Source organism: Rissa tridactyla, chromosome 6 (assembly GCF_028500815.1).
Source record: "Rissa tridactyla isolate bRisTri1 chromosome 6, bRisTri1.patW.cur.20221130, whole genome shotgun sequence".
In the NCBI taxonomy this organism is placed as follows: domain Eukaryota; kingdom Metazoa; phylum Chordata; class Aves; order Charadriiformes; family Laridae; genus Rissa; species Rissa tridactyla.
In genome coordinates, this window is record NC_071471.1 from 27,820,824 (window position 1) to 27,847,039 (window position 26,216).

The 26,216-nt window shown below is 44.0% G+C and overlaps 1 protein-coding gene across 1 annotated transcript in view; it reads left to right on the forward strand.

The window, feature by feature from the left end:
• The first annotated feature begins 8,163 nt into the window (after positions 1-8,163).
• The window catches only part of MB21D2 (Mab-21 domain containing 2), a 62,117-nt gene continuing 44,064 nt past the window's right edge, over positions 8,164-26,216 (forward strand). Inside the window, exon 1 of the mRNA XM_054206781.1 lies at positions 8,164-8,436. Coding sequence (XP_054062756.1) covers positions 8,226-8,436 — 211 coding nt within the window. The 5' untranslated portion in view covers positions 8,164-8,225. The remainder of the gene's footprint in view (positions 8,437-26,216) is intronic.

A 26,216-nucleotide genomic window follows, 5' to 3' on the forward strand; every position in this document is an offset into this window, starting at 1 on the left:
TCATAGCAAATGTCTAGGCATCTATCCTCTTTCACCTCTTGCAAGTTCACAGCAGGGAAAATGGAAGAAAGATGACAGCGGCAACGTCAGGATTTGCCTGTGTCTGCAAAAGAGCTGAGGAGGGAAGATGAAACACAGTGACTTTATGTGACTTTCTTCCCAGGTGACAACATGCCAAGCTTTCAGAACAGGAGTCACAGAGGGATTCTAGCACAAAAGGATATTGTGGCCTTTTTTGAGAAAAATTGAATTAGGAAAATGTTACAAAGGTCCTTCTGTGGCAGGTATCCCCACATTGCATACCCATGCATTGAAAGTCCACATGACAAACGGGTGTTCGATAATCTCAGACTAAAGGATATTTTTCATTTCCCAGGGACCCATTTATATTTCGGGTATTTGTTTGCCACCTGCTAGCACAAAACGCTTACCAGTAAATACAGATAATTCCAGCAAGCAGAAAACAGCATGCCCAATACTGGAAGTAGAAAATAAATTATTTTAGTTCTTCATTTATAAGTTGAACTAAAGCTAGAAAAACACATTCATGCATGTTGCGGTTCTGGCAAGTCCCAGCTCACTAGTATCTTTGTTTTGTGAAAAGCACAATTCCCTTGATTTTCTGTAACTTTCCTCCCCTCCCCACCAGGCTCCCATTTTTTTCGTTATTTTTCATTTGCAATTGTCTGTCTTGGCAGACAGACAAGTCCTGCGTTCAGGATACAAACTCCTACGCCTTATTATAGACCACTAAAATGTTTTATCTGACACATTTGTGATCTGTCGCAAGCATTACAGGAGATTTTTTTTTCATTATAGATTGTTGTTGCCTTTTGTTTATCCATCTCAGGTCTTCTCTTCCTCAGAAATGAACCTATCTACCGGTCAGAGTTGTGCTGAATGCTGCTTCTCAGCAACACAAAAAACATGCTCTTAAAAACGTCTCTGCAGTGTCCAGGGGATGTCCCTTTTGCCATCAGATGCAGAAAGATTTTTAGTGAAGTAGGGCAGTTAAATACAGTACAGAGCTCAGGCTTCCTGGATTTCATTTTATGTTAATGTATTTTTATAGAAAGATGCTCAGAAAGCTCTTAGATCTTCATGCTAATGAAAGGGAAATTGATATAGAAGTCAGAGGTTTGACAGTTACAGATTGGAATATTCTGACAGGAAGCACACGGTGGGGAAAAGCAGAGGAAAGGGACTATTGGCTTTCAGCACATAACTAAGGGACTGTATTTTCTCTTTGTGTGACTGCTGCTACAGGGAATTGCAGCATTTCCTGCAATCCTCCTTTTTCCCACTGCTTTATGACAAGTTGTAATAAGTGTGTTCTTCAGGGACATAGGAAAGAGTCTGGGGGATGGAGCCTTTCTTGTTTTCAAACTTGGAAAAATATCCATCTTTTACAGCTACAACCACCACCCAATGGTCTGGAGAACTGAGTCACTTGTGAACTCAACGTGGGATTTTAAATAACAAATGATGCTGGGATTGGTACATTATGAGGCTCCAAAGAAGTAGCAGGTATGTCTAAATCACAAGGACAGTTGCTATTTAACAGTCTGCATGAAAAACACCTTGTTGAAATCTTCTCAAGACCTGCAGAATGAGACACGGGGGTTAAACTGCTGCTGGTAGCCACCTTGTGAGCAGAGGTTTGGCACAGGAGAAATGGTATAATTGTTTTTTCTCACCCTAGATCTATATATCATTGCAGGCACAGACCCGCTGGTAACTTTTCTAAGCTCCTGGGTTGGAAGAGAGTTGCTGAGTGAGGTCTCAGAGTATACAGTGAAATGAAACACAAGTGATAATGACCAGTTCTTCATTATGTTTATATCTGATTTCCAGTACAATAGGGCCCTGATTCTCATTTGTGGCTTTTGGTATTACTGTAATACAAGTAATTAGCTACACATGAACAACAGCAATGACTGTAGTCAAGCCGTATATAATGCATGCAGAAGTGTAAGGGAGCGTGTCTTGCTGTTTGTATTCTCTAGTCGGCCCTACCAGAATTTATTTATTATACCTGGAACCAAACCCAAACACCAAAGCTGTATCCTCTCCGTGTAGGGGGAATTTGCACATAGATCAGGGATTTCATGTTCTGGTCATATCCCTGTATCAGAGCATTAGCTCCAGTACAGCACTACAATGCTCAACGCTGCTCAGATCTGAATCCAAATTTTACTACTTGAGATAATCCCAATTTAAAAATAAAACTAATGACAGAAAATTGACATAAGCCCAGGAAACGAGCAGCAGAAATATTTCCAAACATTGCTTACAGAGGCCCTGAGCCAACCCACTTATAGACTATGAAATTTATCAGATCAGCTTCAAAGGTGTCTGTGTACAATCTAATTATACTTAACAACGAGATAAACGGATCACCAGTATATTTTCACACACCAAAAAAAAAAAAAAAAAGAACACGAAGGCAAGAATAGTAAATGATGTGGCTGGAGTCTTTCAAATAGTTAGTGTCTGAAGCTGGTTTAGAATCAGGATCAGGAGTCTACTTCTTAGAACTTACTTCAAAAACCTTGATGGATACAAGAGCTAGATATATTTCTAGCTTGGGATATGCACTAAGCATCTGCTATTCTTTTAGAAAATGTTTTAAGCATCCTGAGTATGGGTACTTTGAGGCTGGCTATGACAGATGCCATGCCATTGTTTCAAAAGATTTTAATGAGCACAGCTTCGCTGCCACGTGGACAGCTCGATGCTGTGTTCTGCCGACAGGATGTAGGAGTTCACAACTCTTCACAGGGGGAGGCATTGCTTTTTTTTTTTAATCTGGAGGAAAAGTTTGAGTCTGTCAAGGAGGTAACACACCCGTCTTTAAAACTCTCTCAAGATTGTGGTGTGTGCTGGGTGTGATTGATCTGTCATAATCCTTTGCATATGGAAATTGTGCCTGTAAATCACCCAGATTTTTATTTACAGACACTAACTTAGACAAAGGGGTGACTGGAAGGGGGTCATGGGCAGGCAGAGCTTCTCATGGTCTCTGGGAAACATCTGGGACACACTAGGTGCTTGGAGAGAGACAGAGCTGAGTATAATCCATGCTGCTTTGGCTGGCAAATTTCACAGCTGGTACCACACATGGCACCATGTGGAGACAGCTCTAAGTGGTGAAATTAATGGGGTGCATGGGCCAGAATGGGACTGGCTTTCTTCTCTAAATGGGGAAAGGGAAAGGGGAGCCCTGGATACAGAGCAGGAGCCCAATTCCTTGTCAGCTCCAGATCTCCAGAGTCTGGGAGCGCTCTGGTGGGGCTGTGTGACTTTACATTCACTACAGTTCCTTCGAGTCTTGCCCTTTTAAAGCACAGAACTTGAATAGCAAAGCCAGGGAGAGATCATGAGTCTGAACTTCATCTGAAAGACTCTCCTTGCCCTGAGTCTGCACTAAATTCAGCCTTTCTTGATCCCAGCCTTGTGGAGCCTGAAGGCTGCTACCTGTAACTGCTGTTTTGAAGATATTTTTGGGGTGTGTGAAATAGAGGCAAAGTTTCTGGCACCAGAACAAGGGGAAGTCCTAATGCAGAGAAGCGCAGGGAGTACTTCAGTGATGTCATGGCATGCTGTGACATTCCAGTCCTGCCCAGGAGTCCCAAAATGCCTCACTCCACAACCAGACTAGGGACTGCTAGTGAAGGGAAAGACCCGAAGATCAGCAAAGCAGCTGAAGTACATAAGGATATCACCAGGGCAGCCTAATGAAAGTGAGCACCTGGTAAATGTGAAACCAGGTTTGGTGCCACTCTGGGCTCCTTTCTTCTGGGACTGGCGCAGATCTGGGAATGAAGGCCACAAAGAGAAAGCATGTAGGGAGGAGAAAAGGGAAAGGAGGGAAATCTCTGCTGGGATTCAGCTATCAGTGGGAAGAGCAGAATTGGATACAGAGCCAGTGAAGGAGAGACAGGAAGATGGCACAGCAGGATCCTTGGTCTGCTGCTGCACGCCTCCCTCCCTGTGCATGGCTCACTTCCCCGCTCTGTGTCACTCTTCTTATCTGCACAGACAGCCTGTTCTATAGGCCAAGACCAGGTTTCTGCAACACAAGGCACAAAGGACCTTTGAACAGCTTAGAAGGTACTGCGATAATAGGAAGCAGGAATTGCAGCCACCAGATTGGAAAAATAGAGCGCTTCCAGTCAGCAATTTTGTTCCTGGTGAAGCCCCTTGCCACGTGAAGCTTTGAGCTACAGCTGCTTCAGTGCTAAGTACAGAAAAGGAAGATGTTTCTTGAGTCTACTTTTAGCATCCGAAAATCTGGGTACAGTTTCTATGAAATGAGGGATGAATCTAGCTCATTCTGCGTCATACTCTAATTACCAGCTGCAGTGAAATATCTTAAGATGATGTATCTGAGGCTCCATCTTATTTCTGGATCTTGTGCCAATTAATTCCCCCTACCAGTTTGCAGAACCTAAAGGAGATGCACTGAGCATCAGGCCCTGAGTTGCCTGGTCTTTCTCCCTTGGTATCCCAGGGCAATTGCTCTTCTTGGCTACTGCAGAACTGTTTCACCACTCTTAGGATGGTGGTATTAATACTCACTTGCTATACAGCAGTTTTTTGAGACAGCCTATTCAAGTGCGAAAATCATTTTGAGGTCTCAGGTCATGCTACAGAAGTGAGAACGGTTATTTCTTCTCTTTCGCTTCATTTCTCTGTGGCCTGTTCTATTTCTAAATGCTGGAAGTGGTGCTGAGAAAAAAAAAAAAAAAGGATATCTGTTCTGCAGCAGAAAAAGAAGAGGAAGTCTATTTTGCAGGAGAAAAAGAGGAAGACACTTTGAAGGAAAGAGAAAACACATGGGAGAAAGGAAGAGTGCATGTGAAGAGGGAGAGCACAGATTCCAATGCAGGTGAGAAACGGTTTAGTAGTCGGGGCGTTCAATCCCTATCCCGAATAAGGTGAACGTCCTCGTTGGTAAGTCTTGGGCCTAGTATGGCAGATGCCACAGAGTCCTCTTACGCCCCAAATAATGCTCACAAAAGGAGCTTTGAGGATGCTGCAATGTTTCCACAGAGAGTTCAATTTCAGAAAGAAAAAAGATTTGGTAGAAAAACTCATGGCCAACCATACTTGCAATCTCATTCTCGTTTATTTGCTCAAGTAATCCCCAGTGCTTGATTTACGTAAGACTTGAATTAACTGTGTATTTATTCAGAGATCTTAAATTGCACTGATGTGATGAGGTAAAATTGCAAGCTGATGCAGTTTCAAGGGTATTAACAAGCATATGACGGTGCAGCAGATCCCACTTGGCACTGAGGGACCCAAGCCCATTCAAAGATTTCCAGAGAAGGTGATAAAAAGGCTCCTTCTTTTGCAAGTACAACCGCTTTTCATGAAGGAGAATTTCTCTCAGCACTGAGGTGGGGCAGAGAGGTGCGGTACCTGTCTGAGATTCTTGAAGAAAATTAAAACTGCTTGCTCGATGCTGCTCTTGGTGAACAGTGTTGGCTTGAGCTCAGACACTAAACAAAGCACATTTTCTTGTTCTGAGCAATTTCTGAATAATTCATGGTACCAGGAATTAAACAAACTCCAAATGAGCAAGAAGCATGGAGCAGTTAACACCCTGATCTAATGGAAATTTTCTGCAAATATGAAGGTAACTGTAACTTCAAGCAGAGGTGCCATTAAAAAGGCAATCAAACTGAAATCTCCCTTGCTTCTGGCATTAAGTGTTTCTGAAGCACTTTATGTTTCCAATAGATGTTTAGTGAATTCAGGAAATCAAAGCTAGCTATGAAGCTGTTATTGAATGGGATTTAAACATTTTAAATGAAGCGGGGGAAAAAATGACAAAGTAAGTCTGTGAATGATGTGGGTGGAGCGTCAGTGAGACCGTTTGTTGACCCACTGAAAGACAGAATCTGAGACAAAATGCTCATGAAGAAGCTACTGGAAGTCCCAGAATTGAAATGCGATGCAGCAAATAAGACATGGTTAGGAAAGAAAGCTACACAGTCCATGAAGCCTGTGGGGAACACCAGCTTGAAAAAGATGAGGCAAGAGGGTTGGGGGTTTGCTGGCAGTCTGCACCATGGAAAAGTGAAACAAGGTTACCCACACAGCTAGAAATGGTTATGGCAGGCACACAGGGGATTTACAGATGTTCGGAGGCGGACAGGGCAAAACAGGAGGTCTTGAAGTGGTTTGGGGTTCGGGAGCTACCGTGACTCCTGTGGGAGCGGTGTTATCACAAGAGGGAGCTGTCTGCCTGTAGGAGATTGCCACCCCAGACAAAAAAACCACTGCAGAGAAGTAGCAACAGGGCTCTCAGGCCCGGAGAGGGGCAGGAGGCCAGAGGTCCTGAGTGCTCAGATAGGCAGGGACCGCAGCAGGCTGGCACGGGAGGGCACAGACTGAGCCAGGCAGGCCACCAACACTGAACACTGGGAATTGCTCTTCTACAAGTCAGATCCTGCATTATGTTAATGCTATCAGTTAATTGTTTTTATTTGTATGCTTTGCTGGGAAGGGAGATGAAGGAAAGGTGCTTGGTCAAAGTCAACCATGGTGCCGGTCAGAGGTTCATGTGACAATGCAGCTGATCACCAAGGCTCAGTGGGTGAATGAAGTCGCTGTGTGTCCGTCTGCTGTGAGCAGTACCTGAACACAATAGGGCCTGTGTACCCAGCAGAGGGCATGTGCATGCACACACACGCGCTCCTACCTTTACCTTTGGGACATCATTTCTTAGATAATGAGCATATCAGTGCCCTCAAAAGCTGTGTAAGTAGTTAAAGGATGAAGCCAGAAGCATCAGCTGTTCCCCTTTGAATAGGCTGTGGTTTCTGTTACAGGGTCCAAACCTACCCTTGATTTTCATTCTTCTTTCAGATAAGGTCCCACTGCAAGAAGTGCTGAACTCCCAATTCTGATCAAGATTAGTAGTCCAGAGGAGCCAAGCCACATTCCCGAGCTCAGGTCTAAACACTAGCATCTGTGTTTAATATGCATCAGGGAAACCAGCCTGTAACCTCCTCACACTGAGCTTAGTTTCACCTTCCTGTTTTTTCTCTGAATGCCTCATACCTAATTTTCATAGACACATTTTGCCGTACTCTGGGACTGAGCTGAAAGCTTTGTTTCCTGCCAAGAATCATGAGAGGATAATACATATCCAAGCAGTTTGCATCAGTGCCATAGCATCTGAAATGCCCTGTAGAAGGCTAACACAATATATTTGTACGCTCCCTGGGCAGGAAGACAGACAGTTCTTCCAGTGGATGCACTAAGGTAAATAACGGATTGTGCTAGAGATGTTCAATGATGGGACAAGGCACAGAAGATCAGGGAGAAAACCACTGCAGGTTGAAAAGTTAGAAGGCATTAAAAATACATACAGAAAAGAAGCATGTAGTCTTGGTGATGAGGGAATGGATGGAGATCAGAGGTCTGGGCTCCCTGCCACAGGCTGCTTGACCTCAGGGAAGTCTTCTGAGATCCCATTTCCCCTCCTATCCTTTGTCTATTTAGCTCCCAGGAGCTTCTAGGCAGGGTTGGTCTCAAGTGCTGCGGTGAGGATACTTTATCCTGGTCATTGATTCTAAGACATATGATAAAATAATTCATATATATATATAGAAATACACACACATATATAAACAATCTTCAGGATGCCTTTAGAGCAAAAAAGGAATAAGCGCAGAATGCCTCAGGAACGTGGGAGGAGCAGAGTTCCCAGCCGGTTATTAATCCACTTGCAGGACAAGGCTTTTGCTGAAGTTTAAAATTAAATTGAAATTTAAAAAAGAAAAGAAAAAAAGAAAAAAGGGAATTTTATCCGGAGCTGGAGGTCCGGCTCCAGTCACAGCCCCCGCCCGCCGTGACGCCGGCAGAGGAGCTAGCCCCCCCCGCGCCCCCCGGCCCCGGCAGCAGGCGGCCCTGCTCCGCTCGGGCCCGGCCCCCAGCGCGGCGGCGGGCGGGCGGCTCCGCGGGCGCGGCGCGGGGTAGGGGGGGCTCAGCCGGCGCTGCCGCTTGTTGATCTCGGCGCCCGGCGCCGCTCCGCGCCTCCCGGGGCCCGCTCCGCGCCCGCGCAGGCAGCCCCCGCGCCCGGGCTTGCCGCTGCGCTGCGGCGCCGCTTCCATTCTCCCATTGCAACATTGCAAACCCCTCCTTTTTTTTTTTTTGCCTTCCCCCCCACCTTCTTTCCTCCTTTTTTTTTTTTTTTTTTTTTTTTTTGCATGAAGATGGCGGCGCCTCTCGCCAGCAAGGCAGGGTCCGCCGGCACCAACAGCAAGCCTCCCTTCCCGGAGCTGGATTTCCGATCGGGAGCCAGGGTGGAGGAATTGAATAAACTCATCCAGGAATTCACCAAGCACGACCAGAGGGAGTACGACGACCAGCGAGCCCTGGAGATCCACACGGCGAAAGACTTCATCTTCTCCATGCTGGGTAGGGCAGGGACCGTGCGGGGCGGGGGCAGTGGCGATGCCGGCCGGGGACCCCGGGGCAGGGCTCCCCGACGATGCGGCACCGGCGGACCCTTTCCCCGCGCCGAGCTGGGGGGACCCCGGCCGTAGGGCGAATCTCGCCCCCAAGAAACTCTTTTTTTCCTGTCCTATCCACCTAGCCTTCAGCAGCGATGTATTTATAAGCACGGAGGAAAGGCTGGGTCGCAGAGCTGGCCGGTGCCCGAGAAAGACGCCGAGCCAGCTCGGCTGGAGGCGAGGAGAGCCCGACCCTTTATTGTTTCCCCCCCACAACTATCAAGGCTGTAGGAAACACAGATATTTTTTTCTGGGCCGCTTATTTTGATTTTTAGACCGGCTGATGCTTGTACAGAAGCATCCTCTGAACTGCGTTTCTTGCTTAGGTTGCAAAACTTGCTGCGAGTGGAGCAAGTCAGATTGTGGCGGGGGAGTCCTCATCTGCGTGAAACTTTGAATCGTGGGCAGGGATCCTCAAACCAGGGTGAAACATGAGTTGCCCCTTGCAGAAATCACCTGGGCTCTGGCATGACTAAGGCTTTTTAGGATTACCAGTGAAACGAATGACTAACAACTCTGATTCTCTAGGTAGTCAGTTCCTGATAAATATTTACCTTGTTTTGACTAAGAAATCACTCACACAAATGAAAGCCTTCAGGATACGAAAAGATGTTCTTTAACACGCAGGCTGGACCTTGAAATCACTCACCCAGGTTTGAATCAATATCTCAAACATTTCTGCATGTAAAATAAGGACATGGGTAAACAGCAGGTGTGGCCAGTGAATGCTTCTTTGTAGCTCAGAGGTGCATATATATACCCTCGAAGCGTATTTGGCACAAACCAAGTGTATGGTCTACATATACACCATGAAAAGCCTACATCGCTTTTCTCATTCAGAAGCACAGAGCTATCCTATTGGAATAATAATTGTTTTCTGTATTGGGGGGTGAGCACTATAATAATCACTTCCTCCATAGCCATGAACATACTAAATGAGAATCTACCTGTCCATCTGGTTATCTTGTAAGGTACCTGGATAAGCATAATTGCCTACCATGGGATTTGCACAATTTTGAGTGTGTATGGCTTTTTCACCAAGGGCTGGACAGGATATAACAGACTAAATTTAGCCTGAGAACAAGGACAACAAGTTGAAAAGTCAGTAGCATGTATATTTATAGTTGCTGTTATAAATATTTTTCCCTTCCTGTTTAAAGAAAAAAAAAAAGATGTGGTGAAGCCATGGCTGCATCAAAGCCTGTAGGATTTTTGTTATTGAAAACCTGATCCTGTGGAAGTCATCCACTATTATGATCTGACACATTTTTCAATCAGGGCTTTAAATAACCGGCTGAGGAAGCAGGGCTGGATGGGACGAAGCAAAGAGGAGTGGAGAGAAAACAGCCAGAGCAGCAGTTCTGGGTGTGTGGCTAGCAGGCAGAGAGATCTTTATATGATCCTGTTCAGGCATTACTAGTCTTTGCAGGGGACAGGGACCACAGCATTTCTTCCTGCCTCATGTGAGAGAGGGCAAAAGAAGAAAGACAGAAGAATGGGCTGGAGCGTGCCTTGCTTTTCTGCAAATGCACCCTAATGCCTTGCTGTTTCTGAAACCAGGGAGCCTTGGGCTGTTTAGAAATAAAGTAAATTAATGTGGCTGTCTTTGTTAATATAGTGGCTAGGAGATGAGTGTTCTTCAGTTTTAAATACATAAACTAAAACCAGTCTTTAAACAAAAACTGTATTTCTGTTTAAGTTATGCCTGGCAATTTTCAATGAGACTTGTTTCTGAATAAGAGACTTAAGGACCAAGCCCAGGACAGAAATGCAGATGGGGTGTCTCATTTGTCTTCATTACACCCAGAAGTTGTGTTTGTAGATCAGACCCTTCTTAGCCAGAGAGGCTCTTAAATCTAAAAGGATTTAACTTATTAATAAATAGCTCTTTCCCCTGTGCCTGATCCCTCCCATACGTACTGCTCTTATCTCATCGGGCGATGATAGGAAAATTAAACGTAGCTTTCCTGATTTAATTACATTGGTGCGTAATTGGTGGATGAGTGATAGGCGAGGAGACTTTGTGCAGATTCTCGGATGTTTGTACTCTGCATGGCTTGCCCTCTAGGTCAGATCTTTTCTTTCTATTTATATTAACTCTTTTTTGTCTGTGTTGTCTTGCCCTGGCTATTAGCAACTGAACTCTGGGAGATCTCAAGAGTTGGGCTATGATAAAATTAGGGAGAGGTACCACTTGTCATGCCTTTGTCCAAATTCTTGTGCCCCAGGAATTGGAACAGGACTGCAAATGACCTACCTGTGGTGGGGGAAGTGAGTATTTTCTGAATGTGGGCAATTCCTGGGCATCCCATTCACAGTCACCAAGACCATATGGTCTTGCTAGCACCCTACACTGAAACAACAGGTGTGTTTTGGTGCCTTTCCTGTACTCGCACTGGGCTGTGCCTGATCATTACTTGTCTCTTTGGCACAAGTATAACTGAGCCTCAAGGCTGTATTAATCAAGAAAACAAGTGGAGAAAAGACAGTCTTGTGTTCTGGGCAGTGGGCTGGATGAGAGTGACTGAGAGACCCAGTCTCTGCCTGCCAGTCGTGAAAGGAGCTAATTACTTACTCTCCCTGTGACTCGGTTTTGGATTTTTTTGTGCTTAAAGAGTGATAAAGGAGTATTTTTGTCAAGTGATGGTATTACAGTCAATGATATTTTGATTTTTAAAGCACTTGCCGCTATTGTGATGAGAGGTGCATAGCACTCATATGAAAAACCTTTTAGAGGTACCTGACCTAGAGAGTATCATTCCTGCAGTACAACTACTTCCAGGAAACTTCTTTAATAAACACTACCTGTCTTTTTCTGTTCAGCCTCTAAGTATAAAGTACTGTAATGCACAGGTGTGCTAGGCTTAAAAAAGCCATATATTATGCTCTTGGGAACGAGAACATTCCATTGAAATTTCTATTGCTGCCTCAACCCAGCTCATGTTATTAGGGATACTGACTCTGTGTTTTACTTCTTAACAAGAGAAGAGAAAAGAGCAAGGACATATGAATAAATACAGACTATACAGCGCTGTTTCCTCCAACGTTGGCGTTCAGTCATCTAGAGCAGTTTTCAAGCGCTTCAGGTTGGTATTTTGTTTCCCTTTCCTATCATGAGACTTTTTCTTCTCTGTAGACTCAGAAGAGGGATGCTCAGGACCTTTCATGCCATTCTCTTTCCTCTCATTGCCCTCTCCCTGCCAAATCAGGGGAAGGGTCGGTTTAAATTGAAGGTAAAGTGGCCTTTTTTTTTTTTTCCAGGCCTCTAGTATATCTTTTTGTCACTTCAGTGGTTGCATCTCACTTCTGTGGGAGCTGCCCACCAGGACGGGCCACTCTTTGAGGATCTGCAGCCAGCTGCAACTTAGAGCTGTTGACAAGACCTCTAGAGAGCTTGTATCAGCACCTGATACAGGAGAGGTGGTGAGCCTATTCTGAGAGCATTTTCCTTTTCTCTGGGGTCTGCCTGGTGCTGAGCTGGGAGTGCTAACAAGTGTTTATGATAGAGGCAAGTCTCGTAGTGGAGGCAGAGCTGGCATCGGCAAAAGATTTCTGCTGCCAATACCAGCTTACCAAACGGAGTGAGTTACCCTGCTGGGCCCCTGCATCTGTAGCAAGGCTTCCAGCTGTTTCTTGGACTGATGGGCCCCTAGAACATGTGCAGTGGAGGTGCAGATTGCTGTGCTGAGAACACAGGTGTCCTGACAACAGCTTGCTTTTATTAGCATCTTCTACAAGAGGAGCATTTTAAGGTTCTCCCCTGTGTCTGGGATCTGTATAGCAGAACAACATTGGTAATGTGACTCTGTTGTGTGGGTTTGTGCAGTATTTTTTATCCCTTTCCCTACCTGTCATAACTTGCTGATGAAACCTCCTATTGTAGATTAGATTTCAGGCATTGTTGGAATTGTTACCTGTTTGTCTATGATACATCATGGAAGTTCTCTGGTATCTGTTGTGGTGTCGAGCTGATGAAATAGCAACAGGATTGGAGTGATCTCTCTAGGGTTAAGTCTTTTGTGTGTGTGCGCCTTTTCTCAAGAGAGGCCAATCATGATAGGAGCACACTGTACTCTGAGGCCTATGTTAATAAAGGCTCCCTGCTGGCATTCCCTGTGCTGCTGAATGCATAATGCACAGCTGTTAAAAACAACCTTACTGTATTGCAGATTTCATTTCTGGCTTCTGTTGGGTCTCCTCTTCGTGCATGCCACACGTTTCTGTATTTGCATTCGAGGTTGTGGGGGCTTTGTGTTGCTTTTTTCTTAAGGGACAGGATACTATGCTGGTAAAGTAACCTAGCAAGGCATTGGTAGCTTCTAATTGATTATAGCTGCTAGAAGTCAACCAGTTTCATCTCACCGGGGATTCTTTCCCTGTAACTAGTTAAAAAGGATTGGTTGCTTCCTCTGTCTCTTTGTTCAAAGGGATTGCTGCTCCATGTATGTGTGCAGTGAAAATAGCTTGAAAATCTTTCTCTCAATTTGTTTTAAGATGCTGGTACTTCACTTGCTAAACTACTGTTTTGAAACATTAGGCTGTGATGCAAAGTATTTAGTGTAATAGCTAGGAACATGTCCTAAGGGCACAAATTCTCATGGCAGGCTTGTCAGACTGCCCACCGCCTGTTCCTTCAGTCTGTGGAAATATTTGTAAAAGATTTGGGTGAACACTTGCCAAGCCCAATTACGCAATTATGTTTTAAGGGCAATTTTATAATTATAGTGGAGAATGGTAACCAGGATACGTGAGTTGTTGGGTTTCTGACTTTTCCTTTTTTCTTCCACATGACTTTGCACGAATGCTAAAACATTAGGAGCAATTCTAGTCAGAAACCAGTTGTTCAACTTTCTTTTAGGCAGCTGGCTATTTTTGTAGGTGAAGCTAAATTAAAGGTAAATACAACATTGCTCAGGAAGGCTGGAGGACATGTTTTATTATAGCTTTGGTAACTTATAAGATGGATGTGTACTGAGAGACCCAGAGTAGCCCATAGGCAGAGTCCAGTCCAGAGAACTGCCTGGACTTCGAAAGAGAATCTCAAAGCTGTAAAGCCTTTTGGATAGTTGGGATCATTTTTCTTAGTTTTCATTTGACAAATGCCAATGATGGCTTTAACCATCTCCTGTACATCTAAACCTTTTGCATCTTCTCTTGGACCTTGAGACATACACTCTTGCCCCTGTGCATGTCCCAATTCTGCTGCAAAGATGATTTCCCCAGGCATATCTCTGAAACCCTTCCCTGTGTTCCTTTCTCTGTCCAGATCAGACTCTAGTGGTTTGTACTCTGCAAGATTGGTTAGGTGACAAAGTTCTAGGAAGAAATGTGTTTAAGGCCAAGATATTAGCTCTTGCCTCCAGTCAAGGGGGCTTCAGTAGCCAGGGCTCCTTTAGCATGACACTGTGAACAGTGATTGAGATGACAACTGCACCTCCAGGCATGTCTGTGTGAGACCCTGTGGTGGCAGCTGCAGGTAGAGGCTCTGGCATAGACCTCTGAACTCTCTTTGAGTCTAAGAAAGACAGCCAGCCGTTGAGTCTGTTACCTATGGCTGGGTGATGCTAGTGTATGAAACTAACTTGAGAAGCAAGAGCTGTACCTCATTTCCTATGAAAAGAGGGTCCTAAGAGTTGAATGCATTATGTAGGGTAACATACCTCCTGAGCCAGGTTTTCCTTTAGCAGCTTAGAGCTGGGATGGGTTAAGTTCCATATCCTAAAAGAAAAACATTAATTCTGCTCATTGGTAGCTTTCCCTGCTATCCTCTGAACAAGGAGATAAAATTCCCTGAGAGTAACAATCCATTCTATACACATACTATATGCACAACATACTATATTACTTCTAGACTTTCTTTAATTTGCCTGTCTTCAGGGTATGGAAGAAGCAGTGGAGTAGGTGGAGTTCTGGAGAAGCAAAGAAGAGTATCTGCCCTGCTTTTTTCCTCAGGAAAGCAGGGGACCTGTCATGGAAGCTAAAGGAGAAGGCAGCTTTGGATGTTGTACTCAGAGAATGTCCCTTAGTGAGAAGAGAGGAGTATGCCTGCACGGCAGCAAGGGTGAAAGAGCTGAAAAATGACCATCTTTAGGTGGATATCTCAAGTTATCTGCCCAAGTCTTGTTCTGATCACTAGTAGTATGATCTGAATTCAGGAGACTGAACTGTAGCTTTATTGGAACTTGCAACCATACTTCATAGGCTCCCCCTCCTAACTATGGATTTTATATCCAGTGAAGGTTTATGACTTCTGTTAGCACAAACCTGTCTTACTGTCTGACTAGCAAAAATATGAAGGTTGGCTTCTTTTTTTTGCTAATGCAACGGGAAGGCAGCTTATGAGACATTCAAAATAAATCTTTCAGCACTAGCTGATGTTCCAATTGACAGATGCTGCTATGGATTTTGCTCTCTTTCATAAAGAGAACTCCACTGTTTGCTTTTATTTCTACCATTCTGTTGCATTCCCTTTTACTGCAAATAGCAATTGTCCTGGACTGAGTGGATTAATCTGTGCCTTAGTACTTCAGCCAACCTGACAGGTCCCTGAATCATGTACTTCTGCATTAGATAAACTTTCTGCAGTTCTTTCAAAGCACCATTTCAGTTACTTTCTGGTTGTAAGGAAATCAACACGTGCTGTAGCGTTCAGTTTGAGGAAGATAGATTCCCTTGTCCCCAACGTATTTGACTTTTGAGCTTTTAATAAACACTTGATGCTAAGGAAGTTACCACAATCCTGTTAACGCGTTATATTTCACCTGTCAGACAATATGATTTTAATCTAATTTCAAGCATTTAATTAGGAGGTTGTTAATGCATTTTGTTATGAGCATGCTGATGTTGAAAGTACAATTTGCATACCTCTGAGTGAGGGTGATTAATTACCTTAAGGTTCATAATATCCATGTCTTTGAAACAGCAGTGGTAGCTACTTCCACCCACTCATGTTTAGGGCTGTGGGCAGAAGTTTGCACAGCACTGGGTGGTTTCAGCTTGTAGAACAGGAGGTGGGTGGCATCCATTTCACCCTAAGAAAATCACTCTGTAGGTAAAACACTGAGTCAGGACACCCTAGACCTATGTTCCATTCTGAGCTGCCCCCAAATTTACACAGATCTGTGCAAGTTTATGAATATAATCATATGTAGTGGGACCTTGGTACTACCAGAAGCCTTCCTCGTCTCTTGTGCTTCAGCAATTTGTGAAAGGTGGGGTAGTATCAGAATAGTGGAACATCCTGGTGTTGCTGTTCTTCATGATAGGATGGTTTAACCGTGCAGCCCTCTGAAACTGAAGCTGGAAAAGGAAGTCTGTTTTTGAGAGTCTAGCCTCGGAAAGTATTGAAATAGTGATGGCAAATAGTTGCTCTGTCATTAGGTGTTGATCTAGTGGTGTTGAGATCAAGTACAGCTCAGCCTCTGAGAGACAGATTGCAACCTGACCCAGATAGGCAGTTCTAGCAAGTAATCTTATCTTATACTGAAGGGATCCCAAAGCAAAATTGGGACAAATTAGTTTAAAGAATGCATCCTGGCCACAGTCTGCATGCTGATGTAATTTGGCAGAGTCAGGCAATGCCAAGCAGTAGAAGGCAGCAGTTTGAGACAGAAAGCAAGGGAAAAATGGCCAAAGCTAGAAATCCTGCTGGGATAGCTATAAGGAATTGGCAGAGAATCTTTTTTTCTTTTTCTTTTGTCAAATTACACCTTTCTAATGTCATGATTTAGATGAAAAGTAGAGGTTTATCTGTGGGATGTTGTTGGTCTGCTTAGATCTTCTGTACTGTGGCTTGCAGTCAGGCCATCCAGAATTTCTTCCACCCACTGACAGAGTGAGAGTTCATAAAAGGTTTGGTACAGAAGTGCTGAGCAGTTAGGGAACACTTGCAGTTGCATCTAGACGTAACAAAGTTGGTTCTTGCTTCGCTGTGTAGTCTGCTAGGCCATGTGCTTTTTCTGTTCTAAAATGTTTTATCTCAGCTGTCCTGTTCACGTTGTAGAATCCTTTGACACTGCTCCCCATCTCTCTCAAGGAAGGAAGTTTTTATTCAAAGGTGCACGTATGACCTTGTCTAGAAAATCTGGTGCTGAGGTTGTGAGGGAGAAGTTGTATTAAACAGCTATCAAAAATGGTACGACAAACAGTGCGATTAACTTCTGTGCTTTTACTTCCAGCACTTCGATTCTTTGCATTTTAATGGATCTCTGGAAGAGCTGGTGATGCTTTTGGTCACTCCTCTTGGAAATGAATCCTGTGCTAATAGCTCTGGCTGGGCCTGATCCACAGGCAGATGCTTGGAGATATTTCATGTTTGTTTTGTACCTCACTAATTAATGTATAACTTAGTGGTAGAACAGCAGGAAAGCTGCGTTTGCTGACACTTCATGATATAATGATTTAATCCTTTGTGACACATTCCTGCTGAGTGTCAAAGCTGATAACTCTAATCTCTGTCCCAAGCTCAGTGTAACAGGAACCTGTTCTAGAGGGCATTTTGCAGGAGCTTGCAAGCTCTTGTAGGTACTTCGTGACCAATTCATAAACTTTTTTTGTACATTGCCACTCTTGAATGTGATTGTACAACATTGCCTGGTGCACGGAGGAATCTGGAGTTGAGTGCAAACAAAGGAGCAAACTGACTGCATTCAAATAAAATAAGGCTTGTCCTGGGAGGAGGGGGGAAATACCCTAATCTCCTTCTAAATACACTTCTTCCTTACCAGCATTAAGAGCGGTGTTGTTATATTGATTCAATGGTGCCAAAACCCGCTGCTCTTTGTTACATCTGGTTCTGAAGCCTGGGTATGGATGCAGATCTGTACACAGGGATAGCTGTACAGCTACTCTCCAGTGGTTATTCCTTGCGATACAACCAGCAGAGCTCGCTTCTGTTCCAGTGGACGGTGAATTGCTGTTTATTTTAAACTTTTGGTTGAATGGTATTTGTAAAACAATTTGCAGCTCTGCAAATAGAGGAGGGAATGTCACTGTAACAATACTTCAGGGGCTCCCGTTGCCTTCTGTCTCTGAAATTTGCCTTTTGAAAGTTGCATACAGTGTGCTGAATGGCAGATCAGGTATTGATATTGGCCCCTTGATATTAGGCCCTCAAAGCTTGAATTGCTGAAATGTCTGTATTTCACAGACAGTAGGGCAACCATGTGCTAAGCAATCAGTAACCCGAGGAAAACAGGAGGAATGCAAGTCTCTGCAAGTGCGGCATGTCTCTGAGTAAGCCGCACCTTCTGAATTAAAATACCTGGCTTTTTTTCCAATGTGCAAGCGGTAATGCACTTCTAAGTACAGTATCGAGAAAAAGGAGCTATTACAATTTGACTGAGCATCTGTCAGAGGCTTGTTTTATGTGATAAGTTGTCTGTAAAAGCTTGACCCTGTACTCCCAATTTTTCCCAATATCCTGTGAATTTTGTGAATGTGCAAAGCATGCTGTTGAGGCAGCGATGCTATGCTGGAAATAACCACTTTGACACAGGCTTGTAATATCAAAGAATGACTATGTCTGTGAAGTTTAATTATCTTGGAGAGGGATTCATATGTTCTAAGTAAACATTAAGCAAAACTATTTGCACATTATCAGAGCTGCAGAGTTAAGTTACAAGTTGTTCTGGAAAATCAAAGTTTAAAAAAAAAAAAGTGATTTTGATCTTCTTAGACCTAAATTCTGGTTCTGGAAACATAGGGCACTCCTGGGGTTACTTTAAAAACTAGACAATTGCTATCACTCCTTCACCCAAGCTGCTGACGGGAGGTTTAAAATCATCTTTTTATCTAAGCTGCTTCTTAACAATGCGGTAAAGAAATCGGTGTCTAAAAATCTGCTCTTATGCTGAGACCCGTCTTGTAAGACATCGCTTGCGTATATGAATCACTCTATTGTGCTAGTGTATGTCACTCTGAATTCCCAACGTTTTTTAACTAACCCTTTCTTTACCATGAAACGGGTATGTGGTTTTATTTTATTCTATTTTCTGCCTTACTTTGGCCTAAACATATAAGTTGGGTGGAAAATATTTCCTGTTCAATGGCAGTGATGACAGTGCTTTGGAGTGTAGGAGTGCTGTTGAGAAGTGAATAACCTAGGTTTGCAGGTGGAGGTCTCATGCCCTCCTGGTAGAACTGTTCCACTGTGACAGGCTTCACTGGGCCGAGGCCAGTCCTGCTCGGTGAGGACTGTAGGAGTCCTATGGAAGAGATTTCTGTCTGAGGGAAACAGGAGTGGGGGAGACAAATGAACAAAATCCCCAGACCCACAGCATGTTGATGGACCTCCTGTTGTTCTTAATTTGCGTCTGTAAATGGCACTAGTTTCCGCTGTTGTGCACCAAGACAATAATAAATAACAATCCTTAGCATTTATAAACCACTTCACAATTTTCAGAGTGTTCAACACACATTAACTAATTCAGCTGAGATGCAAATATTCTGTGAGCAAAGCTACTCTTGTTGCTGCCCAGGGGAACCTTTCATTACAGCTGGGACAAGGCTTTTCTTTTTCCCCTTAACTGGAGCTGTTGGCAGGAATGTTCTATACAGGGGCAGTGTCTTTCTTCTTGAAGTTTTTAAGCCTTTGCATGTACCCCTGTTTGCACAGGAATTGAACTACTCCCAAGTCGTACGTGGTACTATTAAGAAAATTATGCAGAAGACTTGCCTGTGTATTCTGTGCTGCAAATATGCAGAGCCACAGTCAACAGATTTGTGATTTCAGAAGCTAATGTGTTAGCAAAGATATTGATGCATTAAGTGCATCTTTCTGTGCTTGCGTAAGGCCTTGGGGGAACACCATCTCCCATGGACCTCTAGGCTCTGGAGGGGAATAAACATCTGTCAGTTCTTACTCTGCTGGATCGTCAAACCGTGTGCTAAAGTGAATTGAGGATGCTTTGGTCCATGTTTCACTAGATCCAGCACCTGCTAGAGCACCAATCTGTCTTTTTGGGCAGGAGAAAGCCCAACAGAAGGCCCACTGCCAGGTAAGAGATGTGTTTTGAGGGTGATGGCAGTATGTCCTATTGTTCATAATTCTGAATCCCAAACATGGAGTAATACGTGCATTGGCGTGCATCTAATTTGTCTGGCATTTGACTCACTTTTTGCCTTGGCATTTGTGTGTGTGTGTAGGGAACTGGTGAGAGGGAGTTTGGTGCATCTCTCTGTATGTTTGAGCTGGGCAGGATTGGTTCTACTTTTTATTTGCAAGCATTGTAGCATTGCATTAGGGTGACTAGGAGATAAGCATCTTTTTTTATCAGGTCACGTAACCTGAGGTTAGTGGTTTACCTTGGAAATCACTGTTTGCTAGTCTTTGTAAACTGATGCCTGGTGCTGCAGAACTGCCTGCATGCTTTGTACTTATAACCCTCTTTCTAATCCCTGAGGTTTAGTTATAACTAGGTGGTGGCACTTCTGGATTGCCTCTTTGTCTAACCTTTTGGTAACTTTCTTTTTCAGAAGTGGTGCCTGCAGGTTTGACCTGAAACTGATTCTGAAAGAACAGCTTAGATTATAATTTTCATATAAATGGTTGTATGAACAGGAACACCATTAGCCTCTTAGTGACCTAATTACACAGGGAGGTAGCAGCACATTTTGAGATCAAAACTCTCGTCTTGCTACAGCTTTCCCTTCAGCTAACAGTGCATGGGAGAAGAACAGCATGTTTCTTGCAGGTGATGATTTCTTTTTCAGTGGCTTTGATATCCTCATTTTCTGTTTGAAGTTAATGTGCAGATTGCTAGGTGGCGTCACTCAAAGTGACTGACTGAGCTGCTGTTGTATGTGAAGATGTCTCCAAGACAACTAATTTCCTGATCAAACAGCACATTGGCTTCTGCCACAAGACATTTTAAGGGAGTTGGTCAGCTGAAGGAGCAAGATTTAAGAGTGTATTATTAGCACTGTAGCTGCCAAATACAGCTCAGAATCTGAGGCTGAAAACATTCCTATTAAACACTGCAAATGAATAGCTTAAAAAAAACCCAACAGGATTGTGTGATTTAACTAGCAAACTGATTTGTCAGAGAACTTCTACCAAAAAAAGGGAGGTAAATCCCTACCTTCACAGTTCATTTCCTCCAATTGCTATGTATATTCCTATGCTGGAAGCATAGGGAATTTAGGGACCTTCTTTTACTCTTATATTTTGTTGTTTTATGTCCAGGCTTCCCTGATACATTTCAACTCTGCTTTTTTGGTATTAGTGAGCCATATTTTTTTAAAATATACCCAAAAATCAAATGTTTGTTTCCATTTATCTTTTACTCTAAAACTTGGAAAGGTTTAGTGATTCCTTCCTGTTTTGAAGTTACGATAAAATAAGCTTGAAGCATTGGGTTTTTTTCCCTGTTTTATCCCCTCCTCCCAGTCCCCTTTGTCTCCAGAGAAGCAGTGTTACTGGACAGGTATAGAGCACTTACAAATATTTTTCCTTTTGCATTTCCAATTTTTTACTTTTCTTTATGAAATATTCTTATGCCCATCCTGTTTCAAGGGACTCAGTCCAAACCAAAATCAAAAACACCCACATTTTTTCCTCCCTTCCTTGCAAGGCTTGGCTGTTACTGCCTAGCTGAACAAACCCCACCTTTGTCTTCGCTTTGGAATAAGAAACAAGCAGGCTTGTTGATTCCTGCTGCATTAACGCTATCCTCCTCCCTCACGCTGATGTAGTGGTTATCAGGGGGAGTAGGGTAGAAGCTGTTTGCTGCTGTTTTCCTGAGACCTCCCAGGAGGCTGCTGCAGTGTGGATCTCCTGCACTCCGTCCCCAGGGACCTTACAGCACTTGTCAGGCCGTAAAGACTGGAGGAACGCAAGCAAAAACCGCTTTGTGCAATAGTGGGTGGAGAGAGGACGCTGAGGGTGCTATGCGGAGAACGCTCAAAGATTTTTAAATAAAAGCCCAGGAGAGACAAGGGGCTGCATCCACGTCCTGACCTCTGTCCCCTGGCACATCTGAACCTGAACTCTCAGCTAATAACCCCTAAGCCACTAAGCCACCTTCTCTGAGCATGCTGGCATGCTCCGGGGAATTTTAGGAATGCGGACTTCAGCACGGTGTGGGGTTGCTGCTGCTCACCCTCTGTTCAAGAGCTTTAGAAGCTGCAGTGGGGTTGGTATTGCCACGATAAAGCCCCATTGTAGTTGTTTGCAGCATTCTTTAACTGAAGATTTATTTTCCTGGGTAAGGTTCCATTAGAACAGCAGGAGCCAACATCAGAGAGCTGGAGAGAGGCCTCTTCCCTTCCCTGGCACAGCACAGCTTCTCCCCTCTCCCTTCACCATCCCCTCTCCCGATCCCTTTGTTTTTAAGGCATTAAAACTTTAGTGACTGGGATATCAAAGGCGCTGTAGTTAGTGGTGTATTGCCCCAAATTACAGGGGCAATTGATCTAAGGAGGTAAGAGGAAAAAGGCTGTGGCAGGATGGAGCTGGTATCACTGATGCAAACCTCTCTCTTTTGATGTGTCCTCCATTCTGAAGCAACCTCATCTTTAGCCTCCAGTTACTTGAATTGTTCCTGGTGGAGGATGTGGGAGGTCTGCAGTTGACCCAAATGGGAGGAAGATATTAACTAAGCTGGTCATACGGGCCCCACCACCTGCTTGGCTTTGTCCACAGCTCTGTGTCCTGTGTGTCTTTGCTGTTTGCATCTCGCACAGCAAGGCAGCTTGAGTGTGTGGGTTTGTTTTGTAGCCTGTATGGTAACAAGGGGTGAAGGAATGCACTCCTTAGTGAGTCCCTGTCTCTGCTTCTGGTGGATAGTAAAAGGTCCTCTTATTTACTTTGAAAACCTGCTCACAAAGGAAGGCAAAGCAATTTGTGTCCTCAACATGGCAGAACAACCATATGACCAGCATTGACAATGCATCTTGGAGTTCCATCCAACCTCTGTTAGCACAGAGTTCCTACGCATGCAGGCATTCAGTGCCACACTTGATAACTAGCAGTGAGTCAAGCTATTTGACACAAGTCAATACTAAGTGCAGTATAAGAAGCAACCTGGACCCAAATAAGAACTGGGTGAAGGTTATTTTTAGAGTTACTGCTATTCTGTTCTACACCAAGGAGGCTTATGCTCCAGTTTTGCACTACAGTTCAGCGTTGTTCTGCCTTATTCCTCATTTCTTGGTCCCATTTATTTTAACTGGCAAATATTGGTTGCTTGAGTACCTCCTTTCCTGACCCGATGTCTTCTCATCTAGGTGCTGGACAAAGCTGTGGTTTGAGACAATCCAGGGCTTGTGTTCTCTACAAAATGCACTTAAATTCATTCCTGGTTGCCTTGCAGCAAATCTATTTCTGCCCTGCTGATGGCCTGGCTTGCAAGCTGCAAATGTCTGGATAGGATTTATTATGCTCTGACCATTAAATTTTAAACTGCTTTTAATGGTAGATGTTAAATCACTGTTGTCCCGGTTCCAAGATCTGTGCAAAATTTCTGAGTTCTTAGGAAGGCATTTCCCCTGCCAGCAACCTTTGGTTTCTGAGGACGACAACAAGCTACCGGGCTGTTCACAGGACAAGGAAGCAGTAGTTTGGTGAGGGTCCTGTATGCTGGCCAATGTCCAGGCATCTGTCTGGCTCTACGGAGCAGAGCCAGGCAGATCTGGTACGGCTGTGATGTGATTGAGAGATGTTTGTGTCGGTGTCTGGGTGCAGACACTCTGCTGGGACACAGTGATTTAGTGGCTCTGCTCTTGGCTTTGTTCCTTCCTGATTGAAGCATCTTTGAAGCAACCAGAAACTGAAATTCAGTGTTTCAGCATGGAGCTGCTTACAGCAAGCTATTTTATTTTTGTACATGTCTAATAAATACTGAACTGTTCAGTGTTGTCACTCAGTGTGGCTTTGTCCCTTGCTGCTGGAAGTCTCTGTATGGATTTCCCTTGAGACTGGCAAAACATAGCCGTAATGTCCTGTGACTCAGTGTACGGTGCAGGCTGCTTCCTTGAATATGGCATGAGATGTGCACTCTCCTAGCTGAGGCTGTTGTCTGTCACCTTTACCTGGAGAGCACTAAAAGCACTAAAACAGAATCTAATGTTTCTCAAACCACTTAATAGTCTTAAAGCCCTTTTCAACTATTAGCCAAAGCAGCTGTGGCAGGTGGGCAGGAGACTACTTCTTTGCCAAGGAGAGGGAGATGCCGCCTTCTGTGTCACGTGTGTTTGCAGAGGAAACAGAGAGACACCCAGCGCTTCCCACTCCCAGATCTGTGCATTTCACACTGCTCCATCTTCCTGGCAGTAGCCTAGCACAGGGCTTTCCTTTTCATCAACGGGAATACTATTTAGTGTGTTTTGCTTTCTTTATCCCAAAGCTGGACATGGTACAAAATAGTCATCCAACACTAGGCTGGTGGGAAATGTTTGAGAACAGCATATCAAAAAAGGCTGCAGGATTTTACAGTATGCCGTGGCAGAGTTTTCCAGAGTTTGTGCTTGATGGCAGCAGGATAACCCCAGTCCTCTACATGGTGTTTAAAACCACTGTTTATAGCAGGCTTTGCAGTGATGGCAGCTACTAGCAAAGCTCTGGACCAGAGCCAAGCTTAAAACCATCTTGTATTTGATAATTTTCCTCTTCTTGAAGATCTGTGCTCTTTAACTCTGGGGTTATTTCATTTTACTTACAGTGGGAGAGGCAGGCTATCATCAGTAGAGACAGGATACTGGACCAGAGGTTTAAGCAAAACCACTTTCAGCAAAAATGCTTTCCCTGAGGGGGTCTGCCTGCCTCAAGACAAATGGAGACTGTGACGTCTTCTCTGCTTATTCTTACACCTGTAAATTTGAACAGACCGGTTTAACAGCGCTGCCGTATGGCTTATTCCCATATTAGAAAGGAAGGTGCTGAATATGGACATCCCAGTGTGCATGAGTCTCTGTGTCTGGACCCATCCCATCAATTAAACAGGAGCTGACGTCATATTTGAAGGTCAGCTGTTTTATAACCTAATATTACCTTTTTTTTTTTTCCTCGTGGTTTATTATCTCCCTCCAACCTGCAGTTCGGCACCATCTGGTGCAGGCACACAAGGGAGAAAGATTAGAGGAAAGTAAAGCAGCTTTGTTCGCTTCCCCCATTGCTTCCGATGTACAGAGGAGTCGGCAGTCTCTTAGAGTATTGAATTTTAAGTGGTGGGAAGGGCTGGATCCTGTTAGCTGTCTAAGGGAGAAAGAAATGGTCTGTGCTTACCAGCGATCTGTCAGGAAGTGTCTCATGATTCCTAAGGGACTTATTGTGGCCACAGAGTGCACTTTGCTGCAATTTTATTTTACATTTAAATAGTCTTGGGGTTTTATGACCTGTTTTTCCCAGCATCCATATTTTCCTTACCTGTAAATTGCCAAAAGCACTCCTAAATGAGGTACACGCACAGTGCTAACCCAGACTACAGTCTGCTTTGGTAGTGGAGTGCTGGGAACACCTGACATGCATTTACAGCTATCAGAGCCACTGGACCGACACACCACAAGCATGTTCTGCCACATGGGGAGAGCTATGTCTTCCCTGGTGGCATCTGTCTGCACAGACCTAGGATAGGCGTATTTACTTGTCCAGCCTCAGCCTACGGTGATAACGCACCAGTTGTTTCCACTTCACAGGCAGGGTTGGGTTTGTACTCAAGCTTCACCCTCTCTCCCATCCTCCCTCCTTCTTTTTCTCCATCCATCTGGAGGTGGGATCGCTCTCTGTCCAAACTGCATGATGACTCTTTTCTGTAAAAGCAAAGCTCTTTTCTTCCCAATAGTAAAATCATCATAATTCAGGAATGCTGATCTCCTAGGCCAGTGGGATTACTTGCAAAATAATATCTTGTTGTTTCGTTTCAATGTTGCAAATTTTGCATTAGGCTATTTTGAAACAAAATGTCTCTAGCCATAAATAACTATTGTATTTAGCTATTTGGAAAGGATGGCTAATTGGTGCACGCTGGTTGCATACCAATATACAAGCGGAGTTATGAAAACATTTGGCTGACTGTGACTCATGGTAGTACGTGGTGCTGTATACATGGCATACAATGTACATATAGACTCTTTTTCGTCCACCTTTTCTTTGCTGCTATGTACCCTTCTTCTGAACTGTGATTTTGTCAGGTCAAGGACGCTTTGTACAAATTCCTAATTCCTGGGGAGAGGAGGGTAAGCTTGGAGGCTTTGGGGGACTTTTATTTTTATTTTTACTGCTTTAAGAAAAAATAAAATTAGTTTCTCGTGCCCCCCAGCCCCTTAAATAAAGAATCTTGAACGAACAACGGTAGACATTCAAAAGAGAAAGATTTATTTGGAAACAAAGAGGGAGTTCAGGGTTTTCCAGTGCTTTAGCTTTAGCTCCAGTTTGTAACAGAACAGCATTTGTCTTCTTTCACACGTGTTCTGATACGGTTCTTTCCACTGTAGTCTTTGAGGATGGGATTTGCCTTATTCCTCTTCTAAATCAGTGTAATGTACAGTGTTTCTTCAACATTTGATTCAGCTATTCTTGTCCCTAGCATCTTCCTAGAGAAGATCCATAGTAAATGGAGCAATGGTTCCTGCATCTCTTGACAGGTTTGTATATTTGTAAAGTGCACTTTTCCAAGTAGTGAGACAAACCAAAGTCTCTGCACATGACAGTGAAGAGTTGAGAAGACAGGTGCACACAACAGAGGGCCT